This window comes from Epinephelus fuscoguttatus, linkage group LG6, assembly GCF_011397635.1.
Source record: "Epinephelus fuscoguttatus linkage group LG6, E.fuscoguttatus.final_Chr_v1".
In the NCBI taxonomy this organism is placed as follows: domain Eukaryota; kingdom Metazoa; phylum Chordata; class Actinopteri; order Perciformes; family Serranidae; genus Epinephelus; species Epinephelus fuscoguttatus.
This window is the reverse complement of record NC_064757.1, coordinates 30,313,378-30,331,773: the sequence shown is the minus strand read 5'-3', so window position 1 is coordinate 30,331,773 and position 18,396 is coordinate 30,313,378. Positions and strand designations below refer to the sequence as shown.

The 18,396-nt window shown below is 41.6% G+C and overlaps 1 protein-coding gene across 1 annotated transcript; it reads left to right on the top strand.

The window, feature by feature from the left end:
• Window positions 1–3,179: 3,179 nt before the first annotated feature.
• On the top strand, window positions 3,180–14,744 carry prr16 (proline rich 16). Its single transcript, XM_049579804.1, has 3 exons — window positions 3,180–4,015; window positions 7,758–8,838; window positions 14,607–14,744. Exons 1-2 carry the CDS (start codon window positions 3,881–3,883, stop codon window positions 8,625–8,627), a joined length of 1,005 nt encoding a protein of 334 aa, XP_049435761.1. The 5' UTR covers window positions 3,180–3,880; the 3' UTR covers window positions 8,628–8,838; window positions 14,607–14,744.
• Window positions 14,745–18,396: the final 3,652 nt, after the last annotated feature.

The following is an 18,396-nucleotide window of genomic DNA, read 5'->3' as shown; positions in this document are numbered from 1 at the left end:
TGGTTGTCCCTTTTTTAATTCAGGTTGTATTCTAAATCACTTTTTTTCACTCTGTTTGAAAAGTGAATGAATAATTTATTCGAGTAGCCCTGTTTGGAATAGGCACCCATTAGGACAATGAAACTTGTTTTAAAAGTCTTCATTGATTTTTACACTAGTAATGTGCTTAAATAAAGGAGACTGGGAATAGTTTTTGTCTCAGCACCTATAACTTGCTGAAGTTTTGTGTTAGAGCTCTCAAATTTTGACACAACGTACCCTTATTTACTGTTTCCAACTTCTCCTACTATATCAAGGAATTCATTAATTGATAATACAAGGAGTTCAACTGTTAGAACCTCCCCAACTACCAGGGTAAGTTTAACACAACCTGGGGTAGTGTGAAAATTTAACCAGTTCCTACTAAGGTCTAACTCTCTAACCTGTACCTGTCAGATGCTTATTACCTCACACAGAGTGAGTCCAAAATACAGGTCTGCTGCCTCAGTTCAGTAACCAGTAAGACATCCTTTTGATGTGCATTGAATTTTGACTGCTGTGATCCCCCACACAGGGCAGCTGTCCAGATCCTGTTTCTCTGAAGTTTTGTAATTTCTTGTATCTGCTCAGTGTCACATGGCTGAGCAAGTATTATTTGGGGACGGACCTCTCTGTGTTACCCTGCCTCACCTCATCATATGCTGATTTTAGCACATGTGCAATCACACCCCTACTAGCGTTTCTCACCAACTCTGCTGGCCTGCTGAAAAAAACAGAGTAAGATAGGTAGATAAATTGTGTTTAGTTGTCATTGGGGTTAGTTGTAACACTTTTATTAAAGGTGTTACAACCATCTCCACCCCTGTCATCTAGCGTTTAGCAAGCTGTATCAGCATGGTGGTTTAAAATGAGCAAAGATGAAATACCTCACATTTTACCCGAGACACTACTATCTAATCAAATACAAGTTACATAATTCTAATTTGGAAAGCATCAGTACCAATCAAAATATAAACTTGGTCCCAGAAATTAATTTCACACCTGAAAATCAGTGCATTGGCTGTAAAATCTGAGCACACCACTATGAAATTTCAGATACAAGGTTAGTGGTCATCCAATAAAAATGTATTATGACTCATAGGTCATCCCCTCTTGGTGAAACTGGTGCTGTTACAACAATCCCATTTTTACAACCAGCTGATGTGGCATCCGACTCCACAGCATCTATTTAAGTGGAAACTGATACCTGTAGAGTCATGCTGGAGAAGTGAATTTCTATCTTACAAATTCTTTGGACGTGTCCATCACTTGAAGACTGAAGAAAAACATCCAGCGGGTTATCTTTGATGTCCTGAGGAAGAAAAAAAAAAAATACTCCATGCCTCTGCAAAACTGTCTCTTTTAGGTTCAACCATGGATCTTCAGGACTCTGGCTTGTAATATTTTTAGAAGAAATGGATTTACTTGGCTTTTACAACAGCTAAACGGATACTACAGAGGCTCTAGTGGAAAAAAACACCCACCTACCTCCATATGAGGAATGGACTATGATGATGGCTCAACTGGCTGCTTTTGAGAGGGTGACATACTCTTTATTGAATACACTTGATCAGTATATGTCTACATAGGGGCCCTTTCACTGGCTGGCTGCATGAAACTTAGGGGTCAATGCAATAATCAACTGCAACTGAAAGATGGCTAGGTTTAACCTTGGAGAGGTTGTCAGTGTGTGGGTTTATGTGTCAGTGTTATTATTTTGTTGTTTTTATTTTTGCTCTGTTCCTTTTTTCATCTCTGGTATGTATTTAGGATTGTGAATGCATATGTGGTGCTTATTTGTGACAGATCTTTGTTTTGTTGTTTAAACTTTCAATAAGATAAGATGAGATAATTCTTTATTTGTCTCACAATGGGGAAATTTGCACCATTACAGCAGAGGGATAGTGCAAAGAGGAAACAGTAGAAAAGAACACAAAGCACTATATACGTACATATAGGTAAAAAGAAAAACACAGGTCAGTTTAATAAGTAAACAGTACAAAACAAAGAGCAATATAATAAGCAAACAGTATAAAAAACAAAAAGCAATATAAGAGAAGGAAAATATAATTAAGCGACAGACTGAATGGTTGATTTGACTTTATTTACTGCTGGGATAGTATAGATATTGTACAGTTTAGCCTATCCTCCTGAGACCCTAACTTTTGTTTGGCATTCATTTTTAATTTCTCCTAGTTATTTGGGATCAGTAGGACCCATTAAGTATCAAAAACTAAACATTATTACCAGTAATTAAGTCCCAACGTCCTTAAACAAGATGACAATAAAATCCCAATGTCTTCAAATGAGTACTTCCTAATTAATAGTGTCTTAGCTTGTGACTGTTGCTAAAATTGGTCAGATTTGTTGCCATATCAAACTACAGACATAATCATGAATAAACAACTTTCAACCATAAAAGATGGCTGCCATCTTGTTTTTATATAGATTGGTGTATTGTGCGCTTACTTCCACTGCATGGCACAAAAAAGTATCCACAAATGAGGACAACAGTATAAGGTCGAGTAAACCCAAAATGTAATGTCCTCATATGAGAATGCAGAGTTTCAGGAGGGTATATTGATACTGCACTTGAGAGATGATTGTGAGCAGTGAAAAATAAAAGCAAAAAATATTAATAAAGATAATAAAATATAATAAATAAAATTAAATAAAATAAAATAATAGACTGAGAGGACAACAGGTCTAAGTTAAGAAGAATCAAGGATAAGGTCAAGTAAACCCAAAATGTGATGTCCTCAAATGAGGATACAGAGTTTCAGGAGGCTGTACTGGTATTGCACAGAAGAAGAAGAAGAAGAAGAAGAAGAAGAAGAAGAAGAAGAAGAAGAAGAAGAAGAAGAAGAAGAAGAAGAAGAATGGACAATACGCATTGAAAAAAAACCCCAAAAACCTAACGTTAGTCAAAAGAAACTTGCCAAGCATCAGCAGCTAAGACTGTACAATATTATTGGAAGCTACTGGAGATCTAATTAAGTTATTTTAACGCGACAAGCACCACCGTTCACGTCGTAAAACTAATAACTGGGAGACCTCCTCAACTTAACTAACAGCACCACAGAAGAAGACTGGAGAGAACAGAGAGAGAGAGCGCGTGCGAGGGGGTGAGGGAGAGAGAGAGAGAGAGAGAGGAGCGCGAGAGCATCCTCTGCGCCCGGACGTTGTTGCTCAGACTCTCCAAGGAGGCTGCGATGGAGACAGGATGAAACTGACGGGGTGTTTTTCGGAGGAAAGTGCCTCTGGGGTGTCGTTACCCGGCGGCTCTCCGGGTCGTGCCATTACCAGAAGCGTCTATTTGAGGAAAAAGCAGGAGTGTATCACCATTCTGTCGATGCCTGAGGATTATGGACCGTTACAATAACGACCGGCGGTGTAACGGTTAGGATGACTGCCTGTGTACTCTTTCTTCTTCTTCGTGTCCTTCTCTCTCTCTACTCCAGCTGAGACATTTTCAACGCGGTCGTGCTGGACGTTTTCTCCCAAAATGTTGAATTTAGCGCTCTCTCGACGTGAAGGATATTCGTGGCACGTCTTTTTTCGCTGTTGGACATGAAGGTGTGAGGCAAAGAAACCTGTGGACAGCCGCCTTTTTTTGTCAGACAGTATGATACAATATTTTGACATAAGGGTTATTTTTTTGTGTTACGCTCTATTGCGCATGCCTGGTGGTAGATATAGAACACTGCCCGACGCCACTTCGCTCCGTCCTGGCTGTTATGTAGGAGCAAAAGTGAAGGGAGCGGAGGACTAAAATGAAAATGCGTTGGCAAAGTGGCAGCGTGGCGACCAAAGGATTTGACTTTAGATCCTTCGCGAAATAGATTGTGCCATAAACTGAAGAATGTCAGGGGCACCTAATGCAGAGGCTGAAGGAGTAGTCTCCAAAGTGAAAGTGAAAAAGGAGATCAAGACAATCGTGGAGAATTTGGAAACCATCCTGGGAGACCTCAAGGATGTAGCCAAAGAGCTCAAAGAGGTAAATGAACAGGGAACACCATGCCTTTCTTATCAGCAGCCCACCATGTGTTGTGTTATTTCTGCAGGCTTGCCTTGAGAGGATGCTCTTTCTAAGCATCCTTGTCTGTGAGGACAGGAGGTTGACGTCCACATCACTAGGGCCTGGAAAAGGCTATGGCCACACACACACACACACACACACACACACACACATAGACACGCACACACTCACAAACATCAGGCATGCTCCTCTCCCCTGCCCACTAATGTGTGTGATCATTATCTCCAACATGAAAGACATCTGGCACAGGAGGACGTGGGGTGTGAAATGACAGGACAGCTTTTTTCGCCCTGACTCATAGGCTTTTAATGAAAGTGAGAAAAATTTAATCACAATTAATATTTAATGGACAAGTTGGTTCAACCAGGAAGGCGCTTTTGCATTGCATTTCATCATCTTAATGCTGACTGTTGTTTGCTGCTGAATTATCTCCTCCCAATAATAGAGCTGTTGTCTTATCTTTTCACTTTTCATCTCTCTCAGTCTCTCGTGGTGGCTCTTCATTTCTCTTTGTCCTCTGTTATCTCTCATCGCATGTCTGTGTTTATCGCAGGCACTCATCTCCATCCTTTCTTTATCTCTTGTTGTCTGCGATCTCTCCTTCTTTTCTACATAATCTTTGGTAAAGATCAAACTCTCAGAGCTGGCTGAATGGACATTCAAATATCAGTGATGCAGACGCTGAAGGATTATTTGAGGATAGAGGCGTATTTTGTTTAATTTCAGTCACGTGTTACAGTGCTTGCTTCAAATCAGCCCTCCTCTACAAATCTTTCCTCCACTGCCAATCACTGCATCGCATGCTGCTACCTCAGTTACGATAACCTGCTGTCTTACCTGCTTTCATGTTTGTATTCCTCTACCAGGCATGCGGCCTGCTGTGCTGAACCTCTCACCCTAACATGACAGCCTGTCATTCTAATAAAACCCCATTGCGTACGCCCCCTGCTTCCTACATTATGGATGGGTAGTCGACACAGCATCTGTCTCCTTCTGCCTCTCTGCTCCCCTTACTCTGTTTTCCTAACTTGAGCAGAATTAGACCACTTATGTGTTTTTCAGCAGTTTACAGGGTCTCGGAGCAGGTGCCAGAGATAAACGAGAACAAGAAGGCATCCTAATCTGTCCATTGTGATTTTTTTTGTATGATTTGACCTCTTTCTTTTTGTCTTTCATTCGTTTTTATTTTTTTGCTTTCAGGAAATTGTGTAGAGGATCAGTTATTCTGACACCGCACACACTAAACACATACCTCGAGGGGATGTTACTATCAAAGCCAGTGTTTGGGGTATAATCCATTTGAAATGCAGTTATCTGTTGTAACTCACAGACAGGGCTGGAGCCGAGCCTGGCTCTGAGGAGGGACCCTGCCCAGATGCTTGGCTCAGCCACAGAAGCTGCCTGGCCTACAGCACGGGCTGCGCACTGGGATACTGGTATTACCTCGTGTGTGTGTCCCAACAAATTATCCGTTTAAAGACTGCACGGAGAGTTTAGCTCCATTGCCCTCTCTGTCCTAGCCTTCTATCTTTCTCTTAATCTCTCCCTCTCAGTCACCCTTTCTTGCTCTGTGTTTCTCTCCCCACCACTTTCTCTTCATTTCTCTCTCAGCCTTTTCCCAAGCCACTGTTTGGACATGCATTTCAAACCCTCAGATGATAGCACTGGTGTCTTACAGCGGGCGAATGTACTGGGTACTCTGAGATAAGCATTACTAATTCAGAAAATGAACAAAAGAACATTGTCATTATCGTGTTTATTTTATGAACGCTGTAAAGGAAAATACAGTACTTTTCTTTTCTGGTAAGTTTTTCTCATGGGGTATTTCGGCTGTGATGCAATGACCTCAGACGTGTTCGTCTCAACTTATATGAGGTTGTCTTTGGACTCACTGAGTGCTGGATCCCCAGTAGTGAGGCAATCAGTAATAAAATGTCCAACACTGCACTTCAGTTCTGGGCATGGAAGCAATAACAAATCCACCAAGGGAAGAGAACCAGGATGAAACTCTTTTCCAAAGGGAATGTGTTTCGATAGACTTCTAAAAATAAGAATAGAGACATTTTATTATTAAATATCAGTTATTTGTTCCCAGCAGACTTGAGCACCATGTCTGTTCTGTTTGTTAAACTGTCTTTTGAAAATATAACCCACTATGCTAATGGCTCCTTGGGCAGTGTTTATTATGTGTGCATGCAGTTTTATTCTTTCTAGATATTGTGTTAGCACTGCAGAGAAAAGGGAGAGTAACTACGTCCACACTGCAAATGCTTTCTTTAAGTAGGCAAAAGGTGATCAGTTGTGGGAGGCCTTAGACTGGTGCATATTGATTGATGAATATTGCATCAAATTCAATTAATTATGACCTCAAACTTGTTTAGCATGGATTGTATGTATGGCTAAAATGTATGCATACCTATAGTATTTGTAAATGTTATATGTATTATCTAATCTTGTGCCTCTGCATCCTTACAGCTATTTCAGTATTGCTTTACAGCGCCAACCATCCAAATTTTTGCTCCAGTAGTTCTTTAATATGTCCCTATGCAGCTCCTGAAAACAAATTTCCTCTTGGAGGACAAAAGAAGCACCTTTGGATTTGAATATCTGCTGTATGCACAGGATCCTGAGACAACATTTTCCATTCATTTCTACTGTTCTGAGCATTTTCTGTTTATTACAGTTTTGTTTATTGTCCGTCCTTTATAATCATATTCTGCAGTGTACAGTTCAGTACTGCACATTCATTCAAATATTTAAACACTTTTCTGTTTCGCCCCATTCCTTTCCCAGAGAAGTATTCACTGGATTATGCCACCGTGCATTTCCTATGTCTCCTTTCCCACCCTGGCACACTGTGTACATTATTGCACCACAACAGATAGACTGTTTGCTTTCTTGTTGTTGCTCACAGAGTGAATTTTACGTGCATATTTTCTGCTTGATGTAAAATATCTATTTCTTCTCTCTAACATACTGAAGTTGCTTTCTTGGAATTAATTCATGCCATGATGGACTGTTTCCTGTGCTGTTGTTAAGGAAAAATGACACTTTTGTTGGTAGAAATGGATCTTCCCTCTCAGAGCATTTTATTCACTGTGATATTTATTCATTCTCTTTTTGGTTGAGTTATGCTCGTTCTTTGCAATAATGTAAAGATTCTTATCCTTCTGTGAGTTGCTCACTTGCAGCAGAATATTACACTGTGCAGATTTTTCCCAATGGGAGACTGACAGTCTATTGATTTTCTATGTCTTTCTCCATTGTCATTGTATCCCTGTGTTTGTCTGGTCCTCTGCACCTTTTTGCTGTATGCAGAGGATGGTTTTTTTTATTCATTCCTAACACTAGTTTTTTTATTATGAATGATTTTTTGTGTCTTGGCTTTCAGGATAAGGTTGGTATTGTTACTTCTCTAGGATCGTTGTAGTATATCACTTAAGTCAGTGTTTGGCAGGCTCATGGCTGTTCTCATAAATCACAGTAATATTTCTTCTCTCCCTGGCGTGGTTGTCATAGAGATATCTAAATCACTCTTAAATCTCATTAATCAGTCTCTTAAATCAAAATGTATCATTTTTAAATTAATACCATGAGATTTTCAATTTATTCATTAAGGACTTGATGAGTTAAAGACATCAGCGTTTTTATTGCTCCTGACCTCAGCTGTCTCAGTGATACTTCCTCTTCTTGTCACCAGGTTGTTCATGACATTGACACCCTGACCTGTGACCTGCAACTGGAGGAGGACGGACTGACAGACAGCTCTAAGACGGACACACTCAACTCCAGCTCGAGTTCCACCACCACCACTACCACCGCTTCCAGCCTGGAGAAGATGAAGCTCTTCCCTGATGACTGCATCTTCAAACCGCCTGCGCTCATCGACCCGGTCCCCGTCAACCCTCTTGCAGTCCTGACTGTACTCAAAAAACCCCACCCACCCCTGCCGCCACCCAGACTTACCCCGTTGAGAGCCGAGGATCACAACATTAAGAATCTGCCTCATCCAACATTAGTGTTATCAGGGAATATATCCAAGGCTACCGGGCCTCTAATGAGGAATGGCGGGGTTTTTACATTGAAACCAAACAGGGATTTATTCTCCTCAACTCCGTGTTTCATTGCTAATGACAGCGGAATCCCTGAGTCGGGTCTTGTTCCTACATTACCCAGGCCCATGCCTCTTCTCCGCCATGAAAAGAACAAATGCCCCAAGGCCCCTGGAAGGGAATCTCGTGAGAGGGAGCGTGTTCGTTTCAGTGAGAAGGTCCAGTACCACGGCTACTGCCCGGACTGTGACCTTCAATATGATGTAGACGACACAGAACTACACATACAGGCTGAGCTGAACGACCTTAGGCTCAGCCCAGTGCATTGCTGCTCTTCTGCCTCCCCTCCTCCCCCTCATGCTCTTCCTCATGAACTAATGTTGGAAAACGGCGGCCTCTCGGTCAGCCACAGTTTCCCGCCGACAGGAAACACACCTCCACCTTGTGTGCCTCCTCACCCGCCTTCCCTAAAGCCCCAGAAAACAATCCTACGCAAATCGACCACGACCACGGTTTGACACCGGAACCCCCCTGTTCTATCTAACTTAAACGTTCTTGAATCATTCATAGTGTTTTCTACTTTATGAGCGCATTCTACTCCAACTGAACTTTGGATTATCCAAACAGAGAGAGGAGACAGTTGGGGAAAGGATGGATAAAGTGAGTGAAACAGAGAGAAAGGCATCGCCATGGGCGCTGAGACGAACACAGAGAGATCAGGAAGAAGCGGTGAGTGTTTGTGCATGCATTAGTGTGTTTGTCAGGAAGAGAAAGGGAGGAAGAAATAGAGCAATTGCATGCATGCACTGACACATATCTGTGAGCCTGTTTGCATACAAGTGTATTTGTTTGTGTCCTGTATATTCATATGTGAGTATATATATTTATGGGTGCATGCATAGGTGTATGTGTGCAGAGTGATGTTTGCAGGCAGTGAGCAATGACAGTAAAATGTACAGGGACTTTAAACATTTCACAAAGGACTGCTGACAACACTAAAACTAAATTGTATCTACGTCCTTCTGGAAGCTCTTGGTACTAACGAGTCTCAAACTCAGGAAGTTCTTTCAGAGAGGGGCTCTAATTAATTCATGTCCTTCTGGATGAAACAAGAAAACCCGCTTCCCTCACATTTCATCCACAGCCCTAAAGACCTTCCCATACACTGACACCTGCATATACAGTACACAAGTAACTCTCCACTACACACACATATACATAAATAAAGGCTGTTGTAGGATGCACCATTACATTAAAGTCGCTGCAGACAGATAGTGGCATCCATACCTCCACACACACAAGCCTGTGAAGATGAACAGTTAGGGTTGAGAAATAGACAAGTGAGTTTGTTTCCTTCATCACCTCTTGTCTCTATGAGTCCCATTTTGCTGACGTGTCAGACTGTGGGAGTGAATGACAAGAGAGTGGCACAGTGGGCCGGTTAAGAGAGAGAAGTGTTAGATGACAAAACTGCCATTTTGATTTGTGTCTGCTGATAGCTTTATAGCAAATTTTAATTGAAAAATTGTCTTTAAATTCATGTTTAGCAACTCAGCTCCCATTTGTGTAGGCCCCCACTATCACTCACTGTGATATCTATGAGACTACGTGGACGGTAAGCTAATCAGTTCTGCTCTTGAGTGGAGAGAATCAGGCAGAAAAATGCTGGACTTTATTCCCTCAAGGGATTATAAATCAGCAGTTAATATCACCGTCTATATGAGCAGTTGGTGTTCTCCACTTTATTAGCTTTTATTAAGCAGCATATTGAATGAAGCCTGTGTTCTCTGTTTGTCTGCAAACCAAGTTTGCATGTGATAAATTTCAAATCATTTTCAGATCCGACTGTCGAGGAATCTACATCTGTACACACGTCTTTGTGTGTGCATAGGTGTATGTGAAAGCACGTCAGCTTGGCACACTTGGTGAGACAGCATAGCCTGGAGTTGTATGAGAATAGTAGCACCTTCCTCCTAGCGATGCCCTTAATTAGCAGGATTAGACTACAGGAGATAACAGTACTGCCTCAGACAGCCTTTGTACCGACATTAGCCTTGACAAAGCTCTGAACTGCTGCTGCACATATTTTTATGATAAACACACACAGAGAGGGCAAAGAAATTAAGGCAAGGGACACTGAGGTAAAGAGGTGTGGGGGCAGTCATGTGTGCTCAGGGGGCAGGATGTTACATAAACAGTACATTCGACATATATATATAATAACGTGTGTGTTTATGATCATAGGAAGTCTTGAGAAAAAGGCTGAGAAGATCTGGGTATGAAATAGTGCACACTGATGAGTAAATCCAATGCATGACCTCGCTGGCCTTACAAATCTAAAATCGGCGTCTGGATTAGGGATCAGTGGATATTCAGCCACGAGAAAAATGAGAAAGAGTGAGAGAGTAGGGGGGTTAGGAGACAGAGGAAGAGAGAAAGTGTGGGAGAGGGAGAAAGGAAGGGAAAAGAGAGCATGTGTAATGGAGAGAGGCAGAGGGGGAGATGGTGAAAGAGAAACTGTAATGCGGTGGAAGCTGATGCTGTTTGGCTGTATTGTGTTTGCGACTGTGTAAGAGTCTGTGTGGATGCATGTTTGTCCTCAAGATGATAGCTCTCAGTATACAACATTTACTCTATTTACCTTGTATTAATGGATCTTAATGAGGCTGGCAACAGCATGCTCACACACACACAGACACATACAGCAGACACACACACACATTCTGGCTAAACAGCCGTGTGCTACAGAATGTGAGTGCAGCCAGTATCATCAATAGATGCAGCTCACAAGGGCTTTTGCTGCTGTAGCACTGCCTCACTAACTAATGCACTATTCAATTGACACAGTGGCCTTGGCGTCATATGATTAAGAGATCGCGCTGAATAAGTAAATGCATCTGCACTTCTTTTCTTTTCCCTGTGCATGTTCCTTTTTCTTATAATTGTCTCAGGCTTTGCTGTGTTTGGAAAATTTAAATTGAACAAATAGTCCTCATCTTATGTTTTCCTCCTCCCAACTCAGACGTGTCCGAGTTTTCATTTAAGTTTTGAAATCAAACATATTTGCTCCCCGCTTGGTTTTTCCACTGAGCTAGATCTGATGTCTGTGAGATTAATTGTATGTAATTTTGTTGACCAGTCACCACAACACTAAAGCAAAATCACCTTGCTAATGTGCATAGGCTGCAATTTAGAGATGAGAAGTTGTTTGAAAGTCTTTGACAACAAATGATAATGTTTATGTAGTTTCGAAACGATTATATCGACTGTTCAAATGTCCCTTTTCCAACTATAATGATGTTTATGGAGTGCTGCGAGGATATTTATTCGTAGGCCAACACGGAAGTTAACTTCAGAACCCATTCAAAAACCAATTGACTTCGAGACGAGGGAACCAAAGTGCTAAAATGCTAACTTATTCCAGGTTTAAGGACTCATTCCTGCAGCACGATGTTACCTCTGACCATTGACATTGGTGGACAATGTTGCAGTGTTCACAAGGGCTGGGTATCACCCCTGACACATTGTGGTTATGTGGCATGCGTTGTGACCATTCGACCACCAAGGCAATCTGAGAACACTTTTTCTTATGTAATGAAAGAAGCCACAGTTCTCGAATTGTTTAATATTGTCCAAACACAAGCAGCTGTACAGGAACTTAACCTCTAAGTAAAATAAAATAAAAAGTCATACCCACATTGAATGAATTATTCATTTTCTGTGACCGCTTATCTTGTCAGGGGTCGGGGAAGCCTTAGACCAGCTGACACTGGGCAAGAGGCGGGGTACAGCCAGGACATGTGAGGCGACAGTGCTAACCACTGTACCACCGTGCCGCTAACTTGAATTATATATTATGGTAATTATTTTACATAAATCAGTTTGAACATTTACCAGCCTGCATATTTGTGGTGGTGGTGGAAAGACACTAATGTGCATGTATTAATTGCAGCCACAGCAGGAAGTGGGAGAAACTATTTTGACATTTGCGCTCACTAACCAGCTCTTGTTGCATAAATGGTCCCCTCATGTTTGGATTCATGGTTCAGGGTTTAATACATCCATTACTCGTTATCAGATTGCTCCTGTAACACAGAAAGCAGCGCTTCTCCGACCATGGGTGTAGGAGTTTCTACTGTTTTTTGTAATGGCTATCTGAGCTCCAGTGCTCCAGGCTTGAGGATGAAGTTGTAATGGGCAGGGAGGAGGTGGATCTTCACCGCCTCCATCATGAGTCAGGACTGACTCAACTGCACTGACCTACTCCCTACAGCTCACAGCTTACAGCTCTAGTTCATAGCCTACCTCTCTCTCTCCTTGTCTCTCTCTCTCGTACTCTTTCTTCATTTCTTTCTTCCTCTCCCCTTGGATGATGTCTTACTCCCACTCGGCAGCAGCTGTATGCATAATCTCCCTGCGCACATGTATCTCTATATACATGCGATGTAGGTGGGGTATCCATTATGGAACATATCTGACACTTTGTACAGCAAACACCTTTGGCAACATTTCCATTTTTAATCAAAAAGTCCACAGACTTTTTCTCTCCGAAGCTACAGCAGCCTCTGCATCCTTTGCTTCATACCTCTGAATAACAAATGACCTTCTAGGGATGAAAAAAAATCTTCTCCTGGTTGTTATGCATCTGCTAATAAATTACTGTGTGCGGCAGCTCCTCCATTGAAAGGTTTTTGTGTTTTCAACCCCACGTCCTGCTGACGTCACCAGTGCAAGGCAAGGCAGGTTTATTTTTATAACACATTCCAGCAACAAGGCAATTCATCGAGACAAAGTGCAAAGGAAAACAGTATAAGAGACACGTACATCCCAACGTCCAATGGAGTGGGTGCTGGACCAAAGACACATCTGGCAAATTAGAAAACAAATAAGTTCAGACACCAAGCAGCTCCAGTTTAGAAGGATTTTAGGGTACACATGTACATATATATATATATATATATATATTTTCTTTGTTTATTTTTGTTATGAGTATGGGTAACAGGTGTGGCTGGGGATTTAAGATGGCGACTGTGTCATTTATCAGAAGTCTAAGGAAGAGCTGTAGGCTCGAAATGTCACTCTGCATTAAAGTGCAAAGGAAAAACATTATACAAGGACATTTAAATACAATTAAAAGTGGCCATTAAAGGGCAAATGGAAAACAAATACAAGCTACAATAGAATTACCTGCTGCTTCCATAATAATGTAAGATCTCATGGGCGTAAATGGCTAAATTTTTACAGTTATATTTATAAATGTAAACCTGCTACTCTGATTTGTTGTCTTATAACACAACAGTCATATGTGTGCTTGTAGTGCTCCTAGTAACTGCACCGTCTTCATCACATTTTCCAACCTGGCAAATGCACAGCGTGCAATAAAACTCAATAAATGTGTCAGAGTGAGACACACATTTTGCCAGTGAATATTAATTAGCTGTTGTTTCTCTGTCTGATTGTTAGTGGTGATAGTCTGCCAAGACACACAGTTGTCTATTTGCTCATCCCCATTCTGCATGCATCATTTACTTTGATTTTTGTTTCACTCAATAGATTACATTTAATTATGATCACTGAAAATGAAAATGTCACAGGAAAAACATTAAACAAAATGAAAGCTAAATACTTGTCGTGGTGCATGCCAGAGGCGTAACATCTGTAATGGAGATATTATATGCTAAAGTTCATTGGAATACAAAATAGACATGACCTACATTGCGAAACACGAGAGCATTCAAAAGTAAATCTGGTGCACATTGGGCATGGATACTGGCTCGTCTTGGTGCCTCTTTATCTGTGACTCAGGCAAAGTCATGATGTGGGAAAGTGAGTGGGCATGTGTGTGTGTGTCCTTGTCAAAATGTGTGTGATATGCATATATTTTAATGTTAAAGAGATACTTGAGCGTGTGTTTAAATTTGTATGAGAGTGCAAAAAAGCATGCATGAGCACATGCAGCCATGTGTGTGAGAAGGAGTCAAAGGGCTCGAGTTGGTTCAGTGCAACTTAGAAAGCTTTGGGGGTGAAGCAAACTTAATTTGAGGATTTCACGCTGCTTTGGAGACTGTTAAAAGTTAGAGGCATCAGCTGCACCTTACTCAGGGAAGGTACACAACATCTCAACAGCAGGATCTGATTTGTAAGAGCCACAATGATCCAGATGGGGTCCTCTGCTCATTGAACCACTCCAGACTTGAGTCAGAAACACTAAAAAAATGCCAGCTATTTAAGGAGAGGCACAAGGCTCAGCGATTGTCTGTTCACAGAAGGGAAGGCTTTTTAATCCACACATGAAAATGTGCCAGACGCTTCAGTGACATTAACTTTGATGACTTGTGTGTGTGTTTGGGTGCTCGTGTGTGGGCAATGATACCTTGTTATTCTTTTCATTTTGCTCTATGAAAAGCGACTGTTGGTGTTGTGACTGCTCTGTCAAGTGGCTCTCCTCTGCACAGTCAGATATTCACACTAATGTGTTTCCTCTTTTTCCTCTGCAGGGCCCACTGAGATACTTGAGGCACAAGTGGAAGAGATGCCTACACTAATCGACCCTGGATGATCAGGGCGGGAGGAACCAGAGCGGAGGCCGAGCATCAACCTTTTTTTTTTTTTTTTTTTTTTACATAAATCAATAATGGCTCTTAATCACCAGAAGACAAATTATTATTTTGCTTCTGAGCACTGAACAACCTCCAGGCACAGTCAGAGCAATGCTCCTGTGAAACTGGGGAATTAGGAAGGGCAGTCACTGTATGTAAGTGTATACAGACAGATGCATTTATAGATGTGGAGGTGATATTTTTCTTACATAGAAATAGTTGAATTAAAGATTAGAATGCTGCTGAACACCCTCTCTTCAAAAGTAAAGAGGCGAGTTTAGATGAAGAGGTACAGCATGGGGTGAAATGATGTCAGCCAGTGTTTGATTGATGTCTACACAGACTTTTGCTCTGTGCATACTCAGATGGAAATCAATAGCTCCACTCAACCGATGGAATTTGCCTTTTAAGAATTATAATTGTTTGTGTCTGGAGAGCCCGACAGATCTGCCTGTGAGCAATACACTGCTGGGCTGCAGATAAGGGAGAAAACAATATAATGTCAGTATGTGCCATATGCTCAATCATAGTGTATTTTTGGAAAGGTTTAACATGAATGGAAAATGTGGTTACCGATCTGTGTCCAGACATTATGTTCATTGTACATCTGTGTGTTCGACTGGTGCCATGCAAACTACTTTTTTTTCTCACAGAGGTTCAGTATAGTGCCATAGTTACAGCTTTAAAGGATCCTTGAAGAAGTAATAATTTGCATCAAATTTTCTTTGTATACAAATATACATGGACATGTTTGATATCTATATATTTCAGGCATTTTTCTACAGAGACTTTAACATTTAAAGAGATGATATTTTTGATATTGTGTTGGGTGACTGAGAGGTATTTTGACGAAAGCTGACATTCCCTCAAGGTACGCGTTTTTCAGCAGGCCATAGCAGGATGAGTTATTTATATATAGCAACAGGACAGTGTTTGTACGGATGAAAAACAAGTGCTTCAGTAATATTGCTTCGAGAGACTTTACAGGATGGGCTCTGTTGGGAGAAAGAAAATGTAAGGTGGAGGAGATTAATGGCGTAAACCAAATACCTAGTTGTGCTTTATTAGACAGGAGGCATGGGGCTGAATGAATGCATGACTGGCTCTTCACTTTGTCCTGCCATCACTGTGTTTTTCTATGCATTTCTGTGGAGAGGCTGTATGTTGGTGGGTCCAACAAGCAGGGTGCTCTGCTCTCCATGATACAGAGTTTTGAAGTATTCACTCTCATTTCCTCACATGACGTCCATCAGGTTATTTCTGCAGCCTCCATAAACCTGACAATTCCCTGTTTATCACAGGCTAATAATTAATTAGTTATTAAATAATGACGATCATAAAGATCATCCGTATAGCACTTGTCAAAAGTGAGATTATAAAATGCTTTACAAGGAGGAACTAAAAAAGAAGAAACAGAGTAAAGGGAAGCATAAGTGAACACATTTTCATAGGTCATTTTGGATCAATAAAATTGTGGGAATCCTACGCCGGAGAGCAACAACACAGCCTCTCTCCATATTCAGACTGGAGGCGCCACACTTGTAGACTCCACCTCTTTGTTCTCACTGGACACAGAGACTGAATTCATGACCAAACTTTGGATCAATCAAGAATCCGTTATAAAGATGATTGGAACGTCTCCAAAAGCTGTCGGTGATGTTTTGTTGTGTGTGTCCACAAACTGTTGGAAAATAACTTGTGAGAAGTAAACACTTTACACTTACTGCCGGTGTGTGTGTGTGTGTGTGTGTGTGTGTTTTATAGACTGAACAATGAGAGAGGGTTGATTTTATGTCTGTATGCTTTATTATAGGCTGCGCTCTTGTAAATGAATAGTTTAGAGTGTCGAGACTGTGAACTAGGAGTCAAATAGAGGAAATTAAACTGGCTGCAAGGGCATCACCCTTAATCAAAGTTACCAAAAAAGCAGTGTGAGCAAACCTTTCAGAGAGAGAAATACATTAAATGGCACCAGCAGCTGCATCAGTTAATTGAAGATTAGTGTGATGAGATAGCTGGCAGTGCTAAAGGCCATCGACCGTCTCCAGATGATTTTCTAATGAATTCATAGTGGCTTGTCATGGTCGTACGCAGTATAACACAGGCCAGAGCCAGCAGCTTGATGTCTTAAGAATAAAGGGCAGGGTCACAGCAGCAGGGCAGCGGTGATGCTCAAGAGAACAGAGAGGCAGTATGAGACTGGAACATCATTAAAATGTGCCTAGGAAAGTGCATGTTAAATCCCCTTGAGCAAGGCACCAAAGAGAGTAAAATAGCAGAGGTAGACTGTGTACCAGGCAGGTGTCTGTAGAATTGTGAATGAGAAACATCCTTTTTGAAGAAAGAAAACTTGATGTTTTTCACCATTTCACCATAGGTGGCATTATGGTCAGTGTGTGTCCTAAATTAGGATACTCAGTGAAGCTTTTCTTTGTAATATAATGGATGTATTAGCGATGTTGTAGTAATAATCTAAATAAACTACATTGAGAAATTGTGAGCCAGTGGACCACTGGACACAGACACATTGCAGTTTTATTAGGGAGAAAACAGAATCCGGAGGGAGCTTGGAGTAGAGCCACTGCTCCTTCATGTCGAAAGAGGTCAGTTGAGGTGGTTCAGGCATCTGATCAGGATCCTCCTGGGCACCTCCTGTTAGAGGTGTTCTGGGCATGTCCCACTTGATAGGAGGTCCCGGGGCAGACCCAGAACACACTGGAGGGATTACATATCTCATCTGACCTGGGAATGCCTTGGGGTCCCCCAGGAGGAGCTGGAAAGCTGGAAAGGCTGGGGTGCTTTGCTTGGCCTGCTGCCCTGCGACCCAGCCCTGGATAAGCAGATGAAAATGGATGGATGGATGGATGGATGGATGGAATCAAAATCAATATCACAACAGACTTAGGGCCCCCTGACTTTTGGGCCTCTGGGTCTGGGCTGGGTATAGATCTATTCAAAACTGTATCCATGATAAAATATCACAGACTCCAAACAATAGCAGAAATACATTTCAAATACTGTACTCAAGTACATTCATTCATTCATCTTCTAACTGCTTCATCCTCTTGAGGGTCGCGGGGAGGCTGGAGCCTATCCTAGCTGACATCGGGTGACACATAGAGACAAACAACCACTCACGCTCACAATCACACCTATGGACAATTTAGAGTTATCAATTAACCTAGTCCCCAATCTGCATGTTTTTGGACTGTGGGAGGAAGCGGGAGTGCCCGGTGAGAACCCACGCTGACACGGGGAGAACATGCAAACTCCACACAGAAGGGCTCCCACGCCTGGGATCGAACTGGCAACCCTCTTGCTGTGAGGCGAGAGTGCTAACCACCACACCACCGTGCCGCCCCATCCCCATTATTCCCAAAAATAATAACATTTTTTACGATGTTTGCAATCTCATGGTAAATGGTCGATACATCAAAATAGTTGCTGATTAATTTCCTGTTAATTGATTAATCAATTGATCATTACAGCTCTTCAGCTTTTATTCAAGTGAAACATTTTAGTGCTCCTTCCACCGCTGCATATTGTTTTTGCTGCAAGTTGTGCTGTGTTACAATAAGTCCTTATCAGTATTAAGTGATATTAAATTGGGTTTAAATCAGTTGGGAATAAAGTCAAATGTAGGGTGGATACAGAAAACAAAAAAAAGGTAAGAGAATAAATGTTGAAC

What these genes read in the sequence shown, in the direction of transcription:
- prr16 (XM_049579804.1), top strand. Translation starts at nt 3,881, where the DNA reads ATGTCAGGGGCACCTAATGCAGAGGCTGAAGGAGTAGTCTCCAAAGTG. An exon ending in TAGCCAAAGAGCTCAAAGAG is followed by an intron (nt 4,016 to 7,757) that starts GTAAATGAACAG and finishes TCTTGTCACCAG; the next exon opens with GTTGTTCATGACATTGACAC.